This window comes from Cervus canadensis, chromosome 22, assembly GCF_019320065.1.
Source record: "Cervus canadensis isolate Bull #8, Minnesota chromosome 22, ASM1932006v1, whole genome shotgun sequence".
Lineage (NCBI taxonomy): Eukaryota > Metazoa > Chordata > Mammalia > Artiodactyla > Cervidae > Cervus > Cervus canadensis.
Window position 1 is genome coordinate 12,669,855 of NC_057407.1, and position 19,956 is coordinate 12,689,810.

Consider the following 19,956-nt stretch of genomic DNA (forward strand, 5'->3'; position numbering starts at 1 on the left):
CCTCAGTGCAATCTGTTAGGGGGTGGAGGAGAGCGTGGAAGAGGCATGCTGAGCTCCCAGGGAAGCCTGGGAGAAACATCCGAGACAGGCCCAGGAGAGCCCCAAGCTTGGCACTTCCATCTCTCCCAGCACTTGGCCTGGTGGAATCTACACTGAGCTCCCAGGACCCAGACCCCACCTTCCCACTGCCCAAAGCACCTGCCTGCCTGTTGCCTCTCAACCTTCCATCCTGGGTCCTCCTTCATCCTATTTGCTAGAAGCAGGAAGTGAAGCCAGAGCTAGATTGGAATTTGTTCATCCAGAATCAGAAGTCCAGGAAAGGTCAGTCTTTCCCACGTGAGTTGCTTTGGGGCAAGGCAGTTTGCCCCTGGTTAGACTGAGCCTGAGCAGGGACCATGCCAGCTACACTCCCAGCCAGCCCTGCTGTCAGATGTCAGGGAGAAACCCGGGGCCAGGGTATAGTCCAGGTCCAGCCTGGAGGAGAGGGCCCAGCAGGCCACTGACCTCCATCTCCAGGTCTCCTGGCCTCACAGAAGGAGCAGGGGTCAGGGAACTACTTCAAGTGAGGTCTTACCAGACAGCTCCTGCCTTTAAGATATAAAACTATGTATCTTAAATATAAGCAAGAAATAAATTAGTAAGTAACAAATAAGATGAGTAGTATAGTGGTGAGTATCCCCACCTGTTCAGAATTCCCCAGGTGGTGCAGTTGGTAAAGAATCCACCTGCCAATGCAGGAGATGCAAGAGACCTGGGTTTGATCCCTGGGTCAGGAAGATCCCCTGGAGAAGGAAATGGCAACCCACTCCAGTATTCTTGCCTGGGAAATCCCATGGATCGAGGAACTTGGCAGGCTACAGTCCATGGAGTCACAAACGACTGAGCAACTGAGCATGCATGCATGTTCACACTGGACAAGATGAGTAATGAAAAGAAATTCACACTGAAAGGAGATGTTTTATCCAACTGTTAGTGCAACAAAGTGCAGCAGTCCTCTAACCCTGGGTGTGCAATGGAAGTGTTTGGAGGGTGATTTAGCTCTGCGAGTTCACTTCTCAGTGTCTCTCTGGAAGACCACAGAGGAGACTTGCAAGAGTTTGTCCATGCTGGCAATCTGTCCTGTGTCCACACAGGAGGCTGTTCTAATTGCTCCTCTGCCGCTCGTATTCTAAGAAGGGGAGGGCAGACTCAGGACCGGCCCCTCAGGAGGTGAGAGCCTAAAGGCTCAGCGAGGACTTGTGGGGTCTAGGGCCCAGGTGGACTTCTGGTTAGTGCTCCAGCTTCTGCTGGACCGGACGAGCAGCCATTCAGCGTTTTGTGCCTGCGTCCAGGGCCTGCCTCGCCATTGTCTTGCGGGCTGTCCTACTCGCTAGTCCTTTGCAGGAAACACACGGGAAGGTCCTGCCCTCTAGTGGCCAACAGCGGTCAGGTCTCTCCTCTTGGATTCCGGACCTCAGAGCAGCCGGCTGCCCCCATCTGCTGCACAGGAACAAGTCCGTTTTACAGGGGCTGAAACTGAGGCTGGTCCCAGGAGCTGGCTCAGCTATCTTAATCTCTGAGCACCTTTGACCCCTGAGGGCCATGCTTCCAGACTCTGGGTAACCCCAGGGTCCTAGGGTCACAGGGTCTGGGTTCACCAAGAGGGAGGCCTGACGTGCCCAGGGGAGGGCCCTCACAGACCAGGTCGACACAGCACTCCAGGAGACAGGGAGAAAACCTTAGCTCCAGAATGGGGAGTGTGCCTGCCTAGGCTCCCCACGTGCCCACGCCCCTGCTTCTCCCATCGCAGCCTCTAAAGGTGCTTTGCCTCTGGACACCCCCATCTGTGCCCCAGGTGAAAGGAGGCAGAAACCTGGGGGAGGAGGGGAAACTGAGGGGAAGTCCCACCTCTCTAGGGAGGGCCTCAGCACCCTCTGCTCCTCAAGGGAGGCGCCAAGTGTGAAGCCATCAACTTAAGCACGTCTTTCCAGGCCTCTACTGAATCCTGGGCTGAGGTGGGGACTGGGTCATTCCCCCAGTCCCTCCATGCCTCTCCTGCCAGCCTCGGAGGCCTTCCCTTCATTCCTGGAGTCTGAAATGCTGAGTTGTGGCTCTGTGCCAGCTGCTGAGGATTCGGCATGAACAAGGTAGGCCTGCTTGGCCCTGGGGCAGCTGGTGCCCAGGGTAGGAGGTGAACAGTGACAGCACTAGCTCTCTGGAGAAAAGCATGCAGCACAGACCATGCCCACTCAGTCCCACCAAGACCCCGCGGCTCTGGGCAAGGGCCCGTCCCAGGAAGCCTCCAGGTTCTAAGAAGGACATCCAGGCTGCAGGCCCACCCCACACATGCACACACTCCCTGCTCCCAATTAGCACTAATTGGACAGCGAGAGAATCCACAGGCCTTGTAGCAAAAGGAGTCAGGTCTGTGGCGGTCCCAGGGAGACGGCCCCCATCAGGGACCAGGTGAGCCAGGCCCTGGGGGGATGGGCCCTGGGGTCCCCGCCGCTCTGAAGGGAGATCAAGTGACAGGGCCACATCTGCCAGGGACCTCAGTGGTCCCTCTGGAAGATGGAAGCTGCCCCAAGGTTGGGGAAGACTGGAGGATGGGGAGTCCGACAAACACCTCCCTTTGAGGCCATACTCCAGCTCCTCATCCCGACCTGGCCTTTCCATTTCCTCTGCTCCCAGTTTTCACTGCATATGTCATCCACTCATTCATTCATGAATGCGCTGTTCATCGACTCCTACAACCAAGCCCTGGGACCAGAGAAATGAAAGTGCACTCTGGTCAGCAGGGCCTCAGAGAAGAGTCAGTGCAGGTGAGGTTCCTAGTGCTCACCTCTTCCACTTGAGCACCTCCCTCCTCTATTGCTCACCCCCACACAGGCCTGCGCCCAGCTTGGCATAGACTGTAGGGGGCAACCCGTCAGGAGGCTTCATCCCGTTCCTGGTGGAGAGGAGGCTGGGCTGGCAGCGCAGTGTACTGGTGAGTGGACCAGCTCCACTCCCTCCTCTGTATGACTCTGGCTGGCGCTCTGGGTGAGGCTGTTGTTCCCTCGGCCATTCAAGAAGACTCAGAGGCTAATCCAGCAAGGCCAGCTGTGTGCGTGTCCCTAACCAGGCCTGAGGGCACAGCTCTGCTAGGAAGTCCTAGGATTGGGGGGACAGGAGAAGGGGGCTCCAAGTCTGAGCTGCTCTGAGGTGGGGCTGAGACATTCATGCTGAGCAACCTTGGACCCAGACCCCAGGGGGAGGGCCCTGAATCAGTCAGCCCCCTTTACACCACACCAAGCCGCGTGGCTCAGGCCCTCAGTGCCGAGCTGGCAGGGTGGGAAGAAAGCAGCTGTGTCCAGCCTGACCCCTGCTCCCTAGATCATCCCCACCAGGGAAACAGAGGCTGGGCTCTGTTCCCTCCTTTCCCACCTGAGAGACCAACAGTCCTGGGCAATTTGGTGTTGCCATGACAACCACACACTTTCTTCTTCCCTACTTAGCAGACCGATTGTGAGATGCCGATTAAGTCCTGGGGAGTTGTCTGTTTAGAAGGCATGTGGCTGCTTGGAGAGATCTATGCATCTTTCGTTTCCCAAATGCCACATGATGGCTGAGGCCAGCAAGATGTGCCCCGAACCAGCCCCTATGTCCCATGGCGGGGTCTGGCTGGCCTGGTTTCTGTCTGATGACACTCTGGGGTACAGCCTCAGGGGCGGGCGGATGGTGGTTACCAGAAGCCTCAGACCACGCACAGGCCTCTTCTGTGTGAGGCACAGGGTTTTCCAGCAAGTGCTCTGGACTCAGAAGGTTCTCTGCCTACTTGAGGTGTGTGCTGTCTTTAGGGACTTGGTGGCCACGGCTGGGAGTTGCCCGTGTGTGAACAACTGGATGACCAGATCCTCTGAGGCCCTTGGAACTACTGCAACCTCCAGGCCTTCCCTGGAGCTGAGCTTAGCTGACTGTGACCAGGGAGGAAGAGAAAACGCCTCTGGTGCAGAGGGCGGGGACTGGGGTCAGAGCTCAGGCCCCCAGTGATGGGGACCTGGGGTGGTGGGAGACTGGTCTGTGATGAGGGGGCTGCCGGTGGCCCTGGGAGGCACGTGTCAGCCTGGCAGTGAGATGAGGGCTGGTTTAGCCTCTTTTAAGAGGAGTTAGCCATAGGCGGTCAGAGAAGAGTGTGGACCCAGCTATCGGTGGGCTTCTGGCTCAGCCTGGGTCAGGGATGGACATGGACGCAGGGGGTCTTGCCGGGAATACCCACCTCTGTCCTCTGCAGTCAGGGCCGAGACCTCCACACCACATGCAATCCTTTTTTCAGCCTCATTGCACAGCCCGTGGGATTTTAGTTAGTTTTTTTTTGTTTTTTGGATTTTAGTTTCTTGAACTGGGGCCCACAGCAGTGAAAGTGCTGTGTCCCAACTCTTGGACCACCAGGGAATTCCCACCATGTGCAATCCTGTTGTGGATTAGACCCCCACCACGTGGTTCTCTTTACGTGGTCCCCACCCCACCAGACTGCAGCATCCTTGGGCAGGTGAGAGGGTGGTGGCTCTTGACTGTAACTGCGTCTCCTGGGATAGACCCACATCTCTGCCGCCATCTTACTACTGTTACGATGCTGGGCCAAGTTCCTTAACTTCTCTGAGCCTTTTCCCTCTGGGGAAGGGAGGGGCCCACGGATGGGACGGTGAGAGTGGAGGAGGTGGGATGTGGGGCTCCCTAAGCAAGGTCTCCAGGGAAAACACAGAATCTGTGATACTTGTTGAGGTTAGTCATGTTGAGAAGAGCTTTATGGTGTTTTCTCAGTTTTATGATTTTGTAGGGAAGAACATAAAGTATTTTTAAGAACGCAAATAAAATAATGAGATAATTAATAGTCTGACAATAAACAATGATTGTAGTAGAAAGGAAATAGGATACTACTTGGTTTAGCAGAGAACAATGTTTTTATAGTTTTAAACATGTAAACATGAATTTACCCCAAATCCTGACACTGGGAAGATGGGAACTGTGCAGAAAGTGGGCTGATTGTTCCATAAGAGGTCAATATTCTAAAGTGGAAACAATTAATAGTAACATAAGCAAATTACTTACAAATATGAAGAGAAACAGAAGAAATGACCAAAAGAACTAAAATGATGGGCCAAGGAGAGGGTAGCTTGGGAGGGGGATGCAGAACTTGCTGTTTGGGGTTATCTTTCAAAACTGTGTACCTGTGTTCTTTTGATCAAAAGAAAAACTGAAAATTAAAATAGGTAGAGTTTAGATAGAGGCATGTTGAGGATGGAGAAGTGGAGTAACTTGTCCAGGGTCACAGAACTGAGAGACAGCTTATCAGGGATCCATGGTCAGGTCTGGAGTGACCTTGTCAAGACCATGGACTCCACCTATGGGCCGGAGGCTCACCAAGTGCCCACGAAGGCTACCCAAACTGGCCTCGAGCCTAACGGGCCACACCCCATGCCTCTGGGCAGGGAAACAAGGCCCAAAGCCACTTCCTTGAGGAAGCCACGTCACCCCAAGGGAGGAGTGGGAGCAGACGGTAGAGATGCCTGCCTGGGTTGTTTCACTTCCTTTCTGTTTACTGGTAGCTTTAGCTCCCAAGCTCCCCGTCCAGCCCGGCTAATTAGTCAGATTCTCCAGGGGCAGGCCTGGGGCATCGTTGATTTTCCTGACACCTTGGGAAGCAGTTCCCTGTGCCTGACACACTCCATTTGCAGCCGAGGAGGCGATGGAACCTGGAGTGGGCAAAGTGCAGACGAGGTCTCCGTGTCAAGATGTTCTCTACCACATGGTTTTCAGTGTAGGGAATCTGGGAACAACTTAACTGGTACACCATGCAGTAAAAGCAGAACGATGTAGAGGGCAGTGTGAACACAGGAAAATGTATGCACCACATGCAAAGTGCAAAGAGGCCATGGAAGGGCATTTCTGTCTACAGGGTACTGGCCGCCCCAGGATACTTTATAAGTTAATATATGAAATCCCTATTCAATACAATACATAATGCTCTCAGGAGATAAGATCATTTGCCATCAGGAAGAACAATACGTGGAGATATTTTAGACTCTGATGACATCTTCTCTGGTCCCCTGTCTGGATGCAGCCCCAGGCTCCAGCCTCGGAGCACTCAGGCCCACCAGCTCTCCCACTCTTCACGCAGCCCCAATTTTTGCTGCATGGGGCTTCTCCTTGGCCCCCACTGTGGTCCCAGAGCAACAGTGAGTAGGGATCAGAACCTTTTGTAGATGGAGAAGAGGATCTTTCAAGAAGACAGAAGCGGGTCTAGAATTAGAATGTAATTTCCAGGCTCTCTGCCTCTGTTGATTATCTGGATCAACAGCTGGTCCCTAGGGCCAAAACATCATCTCCCAAGCTGCGAAGGTAACCAGAAGCCTTGCAGGGTGGAGAGCATGGCCCACAGAGGCTGATGGGAATGAAGAAGCCTGGAGCACCTCGATTCTGGTGGATCAGAACCAGCACGCCCAGGTCACAGCCTTTTGAAGAGGAGCAGGAAGAGGAGAAAGAGGACTCCCCACCACTCAGATATGACCCAGACACCAAGGTCAGCAGCCTGACTCCTTACTCAAGGATCAGGGCCAGACTCAGACGTGTCTGGTGTCTCCCTGCTCTCCCTGAGTCCCAACTGTGAGCAGAACACACTTCCTTGCTTACGAAAACCCCATCTTAACAGTAGCACTCAAGACAATACCCCCTCAGACTTCCCTGGTTGTCCAATGGTTAAGACTCTGCACTTCCACTGCAGGGGGTGCAAGTCTGATCCCTGGTTGGGGAACTAAGATCACACATGCCACATGATGTGGCCAAAAAAAAAAAATAATAATAATAAAAAAAAATAATATTAGGGACTTCCCTGGTGGTCCAGGGGTTAAGAATCCGCCTGGCAATGCAGGGAACACAGGTTCAATCCCTGGTTTGGGAAGATCCCACATGCCTCGGGGCAACTAAGCCAGCAAGCCACAGCTAATGAGCCCACAGGCTGCCAACGACTGAGGCCAGAACCTAGGACAGAGGATGCTGTCTTATTAACTTTCTTCTCCCTTGTTAAAAAATTATTTATTATGATGATTTATTTACTTGGCTACATTGGGTCTTCACTGCAGTGCAGTAACCCCAACTCACAGCAGCTAGGGAGAGCCCATGCACTGCCTTTCTCTTCTAGTTGCTTCCGGAAGGGGAAAGCCCACTGGTCTGAACCTTGCATCCTTCATTACAGCCCAAAGAAGGAAAAAACAACAAGCAGGCTGATGGCAGAGGCAAAGCTTGTTTTTGTTACCTTTTTGGGGTGAGGAGGAGGAAGAACTCAAGTTTCAGATCAACTTTGATAAGTGGGTTCAAGGTGAGGACACTGGCAAATTGGAGACTGAGGCACTGTGTCGGAGGGGCGGTGCGGGAGTGTCCTCATGGTCACCATGGCGAGGCCTAAAGCTGAGGCCAGGGGAGCCAGTACCCTTGGCCGCCCACCCGCATGGCAGGACCAACTCAGATCCCTCCATTTTCTTCAGAAGCTGCCGACAGCAGCTGGCCCTCCTTGGACAAAGCCACACTCTTCGTCTATCACCAGGGGTCTTTTTTCTTTCTGCTTTAATCTAAAGTTGCAGGGAAATTTTAAACTACCAGCTGAGGCAATTTCTGAAATTGCTGACAATCATTTAACAGGCTTTGCAAGCATCCCCTCTTGCCAGGGGGGTGGGGCAGTTCAGGCTGAGCCTGAAAGAGGGCATTTGCTGGGCTCTGCCTGGAAACTACAGCTCTGCTTCCCCCAGCTGGGCCGCCGGAGCTTGGCTGAGAGTCAGAAGACCCTGGGCGGTCTCCCTGACCCATGTCCTCACCTTCTATGCTCCTCCAGGCAAGCTTGGCCGAAAAAGAGCTTTTGTTTCCCCTTCACCTGCAGCACTGCCTTCAGGAAAAGGGGAAAGAAATGTTGCCACTGCAGGAAAAAAGATTCAACCACATACATGTCTGTGGACTGGGCTTGGGTGGGGAGGAGGGAGCAGGTAGGGGTGAAGCAAACGTTCCCAGAGGCCACTGTTCCTCTGTGTTTGGCAGGTTTATAATTCCACTCACAGAGCAAATGATGGGCTGGTGGGGCACCCCCTGCTTGATGCCCCTCCAAACCTCTCATGGTTTCCCTGCCATACACGATGAGGGGAGTGTTCTAATGCCCATTTTTAGACAAATTGAACTGAAGCACAAAGGGATGAACTACCTTGCTCAAGGTCATGTTTGAAGTGGTGCTGGGTCCATCTTCAAGATCCTTTCTGGAGCCCCCACACAACCTGCCTTCCTAATTCTCAGGGGAGAAGGAAAATAGGGCTGTTGAAAGAAAGAGAAAGGACTGTGATAGAGCTGACGTGCAAGTGAGCCTGACAGGGTGAGGCCCGGGAGGTAGAGAGGTGAAGAGAGGTGAAAGGTTGGAGGCCAGACAGGTGTTGCTGGGCTCCAGAGCACACTCTTAGAACCAAACAAGGCAGGAGCCAAGGAAGAGGGATGGGCGTGTTTACTAATGCCACGTGTTTGGGGTTTAGTGCCTTCTGGGTGTGACAGCGCTGGAGAAAAGGGTTAAATCACCCGTTCTGTAATGTCCTTGCTCCTTTCTTCTTTGCCAGGACAGCCATAAACAGGCCTGGAGTTGGGTCAACGGGAGCGAAGGTGGGGAGAAGAGAGCCTGGGCTGGCGTTAGAGTGGAGAGCGTCGGGAGGACTGGCCGAGGGTGAGGAGCAGAAGAGAAAGATGGTAGAGAGGTGGGTACACAGGACATACAGGAAGCCTTGCTAGTGGCTGTTTTCTCTGAAGCTTCCAGAGCTACATTTGCCTGCCCAGCCTCTGTTCTCCTTCCATCCCCCTGTGCCATGCCGGGTGTGTTAGTGACAGATGAGGAAACCAAGGCACAGAGAGGCAAGATCTGCCTATGGTTACAAAGTGCTGGAGTGGCTGAAGTCAGCCCCCTTCCCACTCCTTGGTGATGTCATCTGAGGTCAAGGCCTCCAACACAGAGAGAGGACCATGGGGAAGAGACAACTTTTTCTTTGTAACGCAACATAATTTGGGGCCAGATTTGTTTCTTCCAAATATCTGTTACTCATGCCAGTGGCTGTGCAAAAACAATTACCTTAAATTCTTTAAGATGAGATGAAGACTCGGAAAGGGGGGAGGAACTGTGGGAGAAAAAGTCAGGGAAGGTCAGGGAGGAGGTTTAAAACATTCAGACTTGTAGATTTCAAACTTGACAGGGTTTTGTTGTTGTTTTAACAGAAAGAACTCCTCTTTCAAGCAAATTCTTAAGAGTAATCCCCAGTTTTCATTCCGATCAGAAAGGTGCTGCTCCAGTTGGCATAGGAGCCGGATGACCCCTCTGCCCTCTTGGGCGCAAGGTTATCAAAAGAGCTCAGATCTGGCCCTTGTGAACGAGGGAGGAATGGGGCCCAGAGGTTGATGGTACCTGCTGTGTGCCATGGTTGGTACAGTGAGGCTTGTTCAAGGTCACCCAGTAAGTTAGAAAAGGGCAGCCAGGCTTGGGTATAACCATGCATGTGACACCGTGGGCCGCTTAGAAAGCAAAACCCTGCTTGTGTACTTCAGAAGGCGGACATGGACACAAGCGGACCTCCCTGGTGGTGGTGCTCCCTGCAGAGCCTGGCTCTCGGCCCTGTGTTTGCAGGGTTGCTGCAGGGAGAGCTGAGGGGAGGGGAGGCAAGGATGAGTGCCCAGTCTGCTTGGGCATCTTGCCATCAGCCCCGCGTGATGTCACTCCAGGTTACAAAAGAAAAAAGGAAAAAAAGGAAAAGCCAGCAGCTCTGTCCCCTCTATGCCCCTACCCCCCCATCCCACCCAAAGCCTAACATCTGCACACCTGCAAGAACATCCTCTTGTCATTGGAGAGATGCCACTTAGGGACTCTCACAAGTCACGTCAGCAAGAAAGGAATCTTCGGCTCTAGTTCAGGAACATAAAAAAGGTGCTGTGCTAATCTGGTTTGTTCTTAAAATTGTTGTCAATGCCCTGGGGGGAACAAAAAGGAAAGCTGTTTTAGCAACATTCCCTAGTTTAGTTGAGATTTGTGGAGGAAAACATCCCATCTCCCTCATGGTGACAGCGTTTTGGTTCTCCTGTGTCCTTGTGGCTCTCCCTGCCCGGCCGTGCCAGGCCCAGACGAGAGTGTACCCAGAGACCAGGGAGAGTGAGGACAGTCAATGATGGGGTTCGCAACAGGCACCTATGGAGAGGACTGTGGCTCCTATGTCACCCAGAGTTGTTTCGTAACTCTCCTGAAAGACGCCCTCTGGTACCCCAAGTGCCACGCTCCCTGGTGTGACCTGTTGTGATTTTCAGAAGGGAGTGCAGAGAAGTGAGTGAGGAGCTGTACTGAGGCATGCTTTCATCGCAGACTCCCCTTCTCTCCCGCCTAACACGGCTGTGTGGAGGCCACATGCTATTAGTTCCACATAATTGAAAAGTGTGTCAGGATCTCTCAAACATGGACCCAAAACATGCTGCTCAGTTGTCACCTCCAACGTGACTAATGCAGTCGTGTCTTAATTAGTCACCGCTCACTGTGCTGACAGCGTCAGAGCCCCATTCCAAGGCCCGTCTGTGGTGCAGATGAGATTAAAGGACCGAGGCTTGCCAGGTTCTCAGGTCCCGTTCCCACTGAGCACTCTGCACCAGGAGGCCCCTGCCAAGTGCATTGGTCAGATCAGGGCAGCACTGTGACAGGACAGTCAACAGGAGGGAGGGAGGTACTGAGACAAGTACATGGTGGGCTAGAAGAGTCCCTCATAAGTTGGTCGTTACATCACAGGCCCAGGCAGCTCCTGCGAGGCCGAAGTGGCAACTCTGGCTGAATCACACCGCCCTGCCCAGCCAGCCCCTGCCCGGTGACAGCTGATGGAACCGGGCACTCACCTGCCCCAAGGATGGCCCCTCCACTGGTTCACTTATGACCCTGCGCCCACAGGAGCCACCCTATGAAGATAACCTGGGCCAATTCCATTTCTCCTCAGGGGCTCTGCATTCAGAACAGAGCTTACAGCCAAAAGGAGAGACTGTGGGCCCAGACTGTGGGCGAAAAGAAAGGTGGTGAAAGAAACTGCCTCATCAGTGGAAGAACACGGAACACTGTTTTGGGCAGAAGGGAAAAGCAGTGAATAAACTGCCAGTCCTGTCAGTCCGGGACACAGACATCTGCATCGCAGGGCCGAGGGAGCCGGCCACTCTTTCCAAGCCGGGATCACCATCCAGTCACGTCCACCAATGCAGGGAGAACTGTTCTGATGACGACTAAAAATGATTCACATACCTAAGGTACTTGCCCACCTTTCTTTTGAAATTTAAGAATTGTTTCGTTTTTAGAAGAAGTGATATAAAAGATCTTCACACAAATGTGGAGAAAATAATTTACTCATTTTAAAATTGGAAACTTGACATGAAACTAGCAATATGAATACACTGGTTTAAAAAAAAAAAAAGGGTCGGAGGAAGGAGGTGCCCTGGTGAACTAGGTAGGTAAGTGGCAGCGGGTGGGGCAGAGCATACACACAGGAAATTGGCATGAAACTAGCAATATAAACCCAAGTTTAAAAAAAAAAGAAAGAAAGGCAGGAGGAAAGAGGTGCCTTGGTGATCAGGCTGGTAAGTGGCAGGGGGTGAGGCAGAGCATACACACCACCAGAGCCTCGAGTCACTGCTAAGGAAGCTTTAAGTGGCATGCAGCAGCCCCTCACGGAGGGACTTGACAGGCCAAACCCCACGTCACCAACACATGTGTGGCCAGGGCAGCACAGAAAGATGAAATGCGGTCGCTCTCACCATCAGAGGTTTCTGTTTCATAAATGGATGTGTTTTAGAGACTTGCTTCCATGGAGAGGTAGCCTCACTTATATTTTAAGCGGTACTTAAGGCCTGAAGTGTGATTCTCCCCCTCAGTTCCTTCCTGGGTAACGTGGGGCAGCTCAGCACCCTTGTAGGCCAGCCCCTCCAGACCCAGGTGCAGCTCTAGGGGGCGGGGGGTGAGGAGGGGTGGGGAAGCCCCAGAACCAGTGGTCGGGCCCAGCTGTGCTGCAGGGAGCAGCCGGGGTGGAGACAGAGACCATGGGCCACACAGGGCCTGCTGCTCAAGTGCTGGATCCCAGGAGGCAGGTGTTAGTAATGGGAAAACACCCGCTTCCCAAAAGCCTGGGCCACGAGAACTCCTCTTTCTATAAACGAGGAAGCAGGCCACAGCAAAGAGCCCTGGGTGACCATCCCAGCTGGCCATCTCTCCAGAGGAGCTGGCCCTGCCTGGCGGCCAGCCTGTGCTGACGGCAGCACCTGGCTGGCTGGCTGGAAACTAGATGAGATGCACCCTCGCTGTCAGATGCACAGCTTCTCCGGGCAGCAAAGCAGAGTGGGAGCTGTGGAACTCACGCTCCTGAGGAGCTAGGGAGTCAGTGATGCTACTCAGGCAAGGGTGACTCTCTTCCTAGAGCTGGGCACAGATGCCATGAACATGAGCAGAACTGGCCCTGGGCCCTGACTTGGGTGAGGATGACAGGGTATGCCAACCCTGGTTTGCCAAAAAAGCTGGTCCCAAAGCCCCACCCCAGAGATGCAGATGCCAAAGGTCTGAAGGGGTCCTGGAAACCTACATTTCTGACTTGCAATCCAGGAGATTGTGAGGAAGGTGGTGTGAGGCCCACACTTCGAGTCTGGGGTTAAGTGGGACAGGGCTGAGTGACAGGGTCCTAGCAGAGAGAGGGGTGGTCAAGGGCAGCAGAGAAGGAAATTGTGAGGGCTGGAGGCTCATGTCTGTGTGTTCAAGAGAGCAAAAAAGTACTTGCGAGGGAGGGCTGTTTTCTCTATGTGCCACCTACCCTACCCCATGGAGCAATCAGTTTCTTCTGAGCTGGGTTGACCCTGCTTGACAACACAGGACCAGGCCCATGCTTCTGGAGGGCCTCTGACTGCTCAGTGACACCTTGCATTTAGCTACTATCCCTGCAACTAATACAGAGTGTTCTCTCTTTGACTAGATACACGGGTGTCCAAGTAACTGGGTCCTAGTCTCAGGGCACCGGTGGGTCTTTATCCTTGGCCTCTTGGCACTGGCTCTGGGCCAGTGGATTTATTTTTACTTGATTAAAAAAAAATTTAAGTAACAGTTTATTTTGTATTGAAGTATAGTCAATTAACAATGCTGTGATAGTTTCAGGTGGAGAGTGAAAAGACTCAGCTATACATGTGTCCATTCTCCTGGGTCACTGGATTTAAATTTGTGCACTTCAGGCAAACGGCCATCTGATACAAGCTGCCCTGTTCTCTGGGTGTAAACACAGAAGGTTTGGGGACAACAGGGCTAGGTGATTATTAACTATCATCACCCAAGATATAGTTTGCGCATGTAGCTCCAAAGGCCAATTACATCTAATTAATACATTAATGGTATCAATGAATATATTAACAGAAGAAAAATGCCTTGCTGCCTGATAACAAAGCCTGGTGACCTCACCTGCTAGATGCAGGGCACAGAGGCAAACCTTCACCTGGGCTCACACTGTGGCCTGGAGGCCTACCAGCCTTGTCCTGGGGCTGGAATTCAGGTGCACTGACCAGGGCCGGAAGTAAGGGGTCAGCCGGAAAGGAGCGTGGTTCAGTGATACCTGCCATATAGAATTTACCCTATTTTATTCTAATGGAAAAAAGACACCTCTACTCAACTCTAGTTATCATCTGTATAACCTCTTCATGAGAACTTACAGCCAACTGCAAAGCGGGCTTCCCTTCAGGGGACAAGACAGCTCACGAAGGATCACAGTGTCCTCTCTCCAGTGGCCAGGCCAGAGATGAGCCGGCTTGCCCCTGCTGTGGGAAGGCACGTGGTAGCCTTTGGGAGGACAGTCATGAAGGGGACAGATGTTGACTCTGCCTGGCTAACTGTGGGAAATGTGAGCTAAAAGCCTCTGTGTCTTCATTTCTTGGATTTCTCATTAACATTTCTCCTTCTCTAAAAAGCCAGGCCACAGTGGGGAAAGCCACAACTCCAGGGCCAACTTTGTTGTACAACATCACAAAACACCAAGTCTCCTTCCTGCTGTTATAGAATATGGTAAATACTCCTGTGGAGGGTAAAGTCGCTATATCTGTCCTTCTGAGTTAGATGATTATTAACGATTGACATCCAAGATAGAATATGTGGGACATGTAGTTCCTAAGGTCAATCACACCCAAGAGGAATTAATACATTACTCAAAAAGAAAAATGCCGATTACAGCAAAATGGTGAAAAAAATAATTGTATCTATTTTAAAAGAACTTTTTGGTCTTCCCTTAGAAATGAAACCCCTTCCTATCTGAAACCTCAAATGGATGGTAAGTGTTTGGTCCGGTGGTTCGCTCCGACGACTCACCTGCCTGGGTTGGTCTCACTGCACTGCAGACCCCTGGCCTGGCTCCCCTCCACAGAACACGTGTTCCACCCACAAGACCACCCCACAGCTGGTCCAGGTGCCACAGGGCTTCCACAAGGTCATGTCGTTTTGTCAGCGAGTCTGGGCACGCCTAACTGAGTCCTGAGAAAGTGAATCAGCTTGGTTTCTGTGAGGAATGCTGTCCCGAGGGTCACTCCCAAACAGAGGGCCCCCACAGCGACGTGTGCCAGCCGGGCTAGCCAGCCCCACTCACAGCAGAGGAATACCTGTGGAAAGAAACCACCGTCACTCCCTGGCCCCCCAGTCATATCTCCTTCCTTTGGGGCAAGCCAGGGAGAGTGGAGACTCTATTACTCCAGCTTCGAGTCAGGAAAAGGTTTGACAGCTATGGACTAGGGTCTACTCTGTTCCCACAGACCACTGCTCAGTCATTTCTATCGCAAGATGCTGGCCTGAAGCTTAGGGCAAGGGGTATGAGGAAGCAAGTACTTGTCCAGCTGGTTCAGGCAGAATAGGAAGGGGATGTCTGGAACAAGGGAGAGTGGACAGACTGCAAAAGCATGTGGTGTGAAGGCTACGGGGAGTCTCACCTCTGAAATAGCAGTAATGCCACCACTGAGAGCAAATGTCCCGAGGAGGACGGGTGCCAGGAACAGGCCAGCCAGGGGCCTATGGGGGCTCTTCTGGTAGTAGCGGTGGATGAAGTAAAGGCTCTGCGTGATCCGAATGCCCATGTTGAAGCAGTTGGCCAAGATGAAGCCCACGCTGCCACACCAACGGGTCAGGACATAGGATAACATCAGGAAGGAAGACGACAGGGCCAGCATTGTAAAATTGTACCTGGGGAGAGGGAGGCAGGCAATGCAGGGCAGTGGGTACCTTGTCCCAAGGCAGGGCTGCTGCAAGGAAAGGGGCCGTGAATGTGAATTCACCTCTGAGATCCCATGATCCAGGAGATTTTTACATCAAATGCTAAGTGGATAACATGGAAACATCACTGTCCCCCTCAGCCCTGAATAGAAGAGTAAAAAAATGAACAATTCAACATATTTATGGTGTTTAAGGATAGTAACTGGTTAAGTGACACTTTGTAAACAAATGCATAAAAGTCCTGCTCAGCCTGCCTTCAAAGTGAGGCAAAGAACAGGACGTGGATTAACGGTTTCATGTGAACAGCCACTGTGAAAGGCACTGGGAGTGCTGCTGGGGATGCGCTGGTGGGTGAACACAGGGCCCTTTTCCTGTGGAGCTTGAATCCATTTTATAGACAAGGAAACCAGGCCCAGAGAGGCTGAGTAATCTGCCTAAGGAGTGAACCAACAGCCCAACCTGACCCCTGGCCCCTAAACTTTAGCGCTGCTTCCTTTGGGAAAGGCAGAAGCCCCGTAACCTTGGCCAGCAGATCTCACTCAAAGCAAGTGACCAGCTTCCATACAGAATGGGAAGAGGAGGCAAGGCCTGGCCCACTGTCAGGGTTTCCCAGACGCTCACACATCTCTCTGTGGCTCTCCACATTCTAGAGCTCTGTGGGTCCTGTGACTGGAGGGCTTACACTGTTCCTTTCACTTCTCTGATTCCAGGGCAGTACATCACTTAGTTATCTTCAGTTTTCAGCTCTCGACTGAGTCTCAGAAAAGATAAAAGTCTTCCAACAGGCTTGTGGTACAACCATGAACCAAAGTCTCCAGCATCTTGTTTCTGCTGAGCACACAGTAGGCAATCGAGTGTATAGTTGTTGAGGAAACCAAACCCCTTAGATCCCCAAGCTGTGTCAGCCGGGTTAGGAAACCTCAGAGACCACCACTCAGCTTCTGCACAGGAAGGCAGGGTGGCGAGAATGCCACTGGGTCCCCCAAATGTCTGGGTTCCTGTCCTTTGGGTGACCAAGCCCAAGGTGCTATGGGAGACGTAATTATCGGAGCGTGTGGCATCAAGAACACACACGCATACCTATACTCTAACAGGGGACAGTGCTTTCATCTAGAATTCCAGAGAAGTAATTCATTTGCTTGTCAGTCGACACGGTTTCTTTTTAATGAGTAGTGGAAGTACAAGAGCCCACATCTTCACAGAGGAAGCTTCTTCACTAATGCTAATCAATAATCAGAATGGCCAACTTTATAACAAGTCACTGAGGGTGGGCCCGTACTCTGACCAATTTTCCAAAAAGAAGACGATGCGTAATGTTTGGTTCTTCTTCAGACCATGGGTTCATAAACTTTCAAAGTCATGTTCACCCAACTCCAAGCAGAAGGGAAACAATGAATGAAACTGGTAGCTAATTCATGTTAACTCCAGCAGGGACAAATCACCATGTGGCTTCTTTGGTGTAGCCACTTGGGAGGCCCTAATGATGAGGAAGTCTACGGTTTCTCATTAGAAGAAGGCTCTGCAACTGTTGAACATTCCAACAGTTCACAAATCTATAGCCTTAAAGACATTATCCACTTCAGGATAAAATAAGAATTTTAAAGATAAAATTAAAATGCCACTTTGTAAATCAATGGAAAATTAGTCAGCAACAATGATTATTTTCTAAGATTTGGTTAACATAAACAGGAAGTTACCTCTAATCAGGTTTATCAAAAGATAAGCAACTGAAGTGTCCCCCAGTGAGTGTTGGCTGAAAACATCAAGGTACAGCCATAACAATGTAGCCCAGGTAGCCATGGAGAGGATGGCGTAGGTCTCTTATGTGCCTAGGTGAGAAGACAGTACTTGTCCTTCGTTCAGTCAACAGTTATGGAGTCCAACTCCACGTGGGGCACTCAAGGGCCAACAACTCAGACAAAGGAGCTGTCAATCCTCAGCCTCTGCATCACTGTCCTCTCTGTCTGAAGGTTCTAGCCCATCTATGCATAGCAGACTCTTCCTGGTCACCGAGGCCTCAGCCTAATGGAACCTTCTCAGAAAGACCTCCTGACCTAAAAGGGCTCCCACTCTCACCACATAACCCTGTTTTAGTTCTCCACAGAGCACAATTTTCTTATCTATTAACTTGTTTGCTGTCTGCTTCCCTTATTGTCAGCTACAGGAGAGCAGGGAATCACATCTGTTTTGTTCATGGCTATACTCCTGTAGCTTAAAGCAATGCCTCTTAAGAGAACAGATACTCAAAAAAATTTGTCAAATGAACAAAAAAAAAGAGACAGCCTTAACAAAACACAACCAAGATTCTTCAATGGGGTGTAATGTAAAGCCATCCGTCTTCTATATAGATTATGAGGCTATTAACAAAAAAGGAACTTGCAGCTCAAAGGACATTCTACTATTTCACATCCAACCAAATGCCTTATTTTTATTAAAAAACAAACAAACACTGATTAACCTGTAGTTCAATAAGTAAAATAGATAAAAGCTACTCAACTGTACTACAAAAATATCTTACTACTGTTTTATGTCTGACTAAATTCACAAAAAGGAAAAAAAGGCTGAGATCAGTGATGAGCCCAGGTACTCCATGTGTTCAGAACAAGACTGGGGCTTGGGGCCAGGAGCCCAGACAAAAAGGGGGCTACTGTGTTTAATACAAACTTGGAGACCATGCTTAAAACCACATTTTACTCTTAGGGGAAGTGAGTTACTTCAGATGAGAAGATGGCTCTGTCTTTTCTCTATGTTGACGACTAATACCATGAAAATCATTTTCCAGATTTTAATACGCTGTCTAGGTCCCATTACAACTAACTTAAAAAGCTGCTTCCTCTGGTTCAATGCAATATAAGAGAAACTAAAGCAATCAGTCACTGTCTGTACTCCCTCATGATTTGTTGGAAGATATATATTTTTAATGTTTTAAGCAGGCTTAGTTTTGTTTCTCCCCTTCAATATTAATGCTGCAATTATTGTAACAAAATTCCCTTCAAAGAGATAGATTCCTAGTCCAGAGTTCTTTCCAACACACTTCAGTACCTTATTTAGTATGTTTTAAATTATATTTTTAAATTATTTCATGTTGGAAGCACCTTTCAAGTTAAAAACATAGTATTTTCAAAATTAAACTTAGGATCTTTATATCCACTTAAAAAAAAAAGGACAGACTCAAAGCAGTGTATAGCTATAAATTTAACTGTCTGAAGTAAAAACCATGTCTAGACCACATTTGAAAACTATGGGTTGTGACCTAAAAGTAGGCTGGGAAATCAATTTAGTGGGTCATGACATGGCAGTTTTAAAAACTGAAACAGAATTAAAAGCCATCATCAGTGTGTTCTGTGTGTAACTGGGGTACTTGTTGCTTTGTGGAAGCTTCGTTTCAGTCACACCTAAATATGCACTGGGTCACAGTGTTCAAGGCAGTTTTTACTCTGAAAGCTGGTCTGGGTCAGCAGCTCCTCAAGCCCTAGCTACCATCAGCGATCTCCTGGAGCTGACTCCTCGGCCCAAGCCCCTAAAATTTCAGTTCAGCTGGTGTGGGAGAGGGCCAGAACTTCTGAGGGGAATTTGATCAGTCTGGGCTGGGACCGCTGCTCTACACTCCAGTTCTCAACTATGGTGTAGCCCACAGGTCACCAAACCTCTGAGATAGGCCACAGTGGGAAGCAGACAAAGGCTGCTGTGAATCAGAGGAAGGGTTCCCCCCTCTCTGAGGTACCCTACCAGGCCCCTGAGGGGTTTCAACAGCATTCAAGGTACTACAGAGGCCTCCTGAAACCCCCATGGGACCCAGACCTCAAGGGGCAAAGGGATAATGAGGGCTACTTGCCCCATTTCCTACTCCCACCCCTTCTCCTCTCTTCTTCCTCTTTCTCCTTTGCCGCTATCAGTGCTATCCTTCTTCTCAACTACATCCTACAGAGATGTCTTCAGATATTACCTTTCTACTTTTGGCATTTGGGACACAAGAGATCAATGATCCTGGGTGTGGATCAGAGGCTCATACCAGAAGTTGACATCAGAATCACTGAGGAGCTTTAAAGAAAACATTTACATGCTCAGGGGCTGCTGGTACTGTAGGTACGGTAGGAGAGAGAGTGGTGGGAGTACAGTAGACAGGAATCTTCATTTCTAACCAGCTCCATCGGGCATTCTGACTCATAACCAGTATTAAGAACTACTGCTTGAAGTCCAGGGCAGAGGTCCCAACCTCAGGGTCAATGGACGGGAAAAAATGTGTCAAAACTTTTATGCGCACTTGAGTGTCACAGAGCCCTGAGACTGTCCATAAGTCTGCTTTAAAAAAAAAAAAATTATTTCTTTATTGTTCGCTGGTTGGGTCTTTGTTGCTGTGCATGTCCTACTCTATGGTTGCACTGCTAAAGCTTCTCATTGCGGTGGCTTGTCTTGCTGCGGAGTATGGGCTCTAGGAGGCACAGGCTCAGTGCTTGTGGCTCATGGGCTTAGTTACTCCAAGGCATGGGGAATCTTCCAAGACCAGGGATCAGACCCATGCCCCCTGCACTGGCAGGTGGATTCTTAACCACTGGACCATCACGGAAGTACCTGTAGACCTGCCTCTTGAGGAAGCTCCTGAGTAACCCTCCGGAGCACTGGGCAAGGAGGTGGTGGAGGAGGGGGTCTTGTCTGGTGCCTGCCTCTGCCAAGCAGGACTAACA

The 19,956-nt window shown here is 50.7% G+C and overlaps 1 protein-coding gene and 1 long non-coding RNA gene across 2 annotated transcripts in view; one reads left to right on the forward strand and one right to left on the reverse strand.

Moving 5' to 3' along the window:
* The first annotated feature begins 1,981 nt into the window (after positions 1-1,981).
* Positions 1,982-3,982, forward strand: LOC122424764. Its single transcript, XR_006264526.1, has 3 exons — positions 1,982-2,126; positions 2,869-2,968; positions 3,819-3,982. It is a non-coding gene; the product is annotated as an uncharacterized LOC122424764 (long non-coding RNA).
* A 9,135-nt stretch (positions 3,983-13,117) lies between these two features.
* The window catches only part of RFT1 (RFT1 homolog), a 38,919-nt gene continuing 32,080 nt past the window's right edge, over positions 13,118-19,956 (reverse strand). The window contains exons 12-13 of the mRNA XM_043442933.1: positions 14,992-15,241; positions 13,118-14,667 (exon numbers count right to left, since the gene is read on the reverse strand). Of these exons, the coding sequence (XP_043298868.1) occupies positions 14,500-14,667; positions 14,992-15,241 (418 nt within the window). The 3' untranslated portion in view covers positions 13,118-14,499. The remainder of the gene's footprint in view (positions 14,668-14,991; positions 15,242-19,956) is intronic.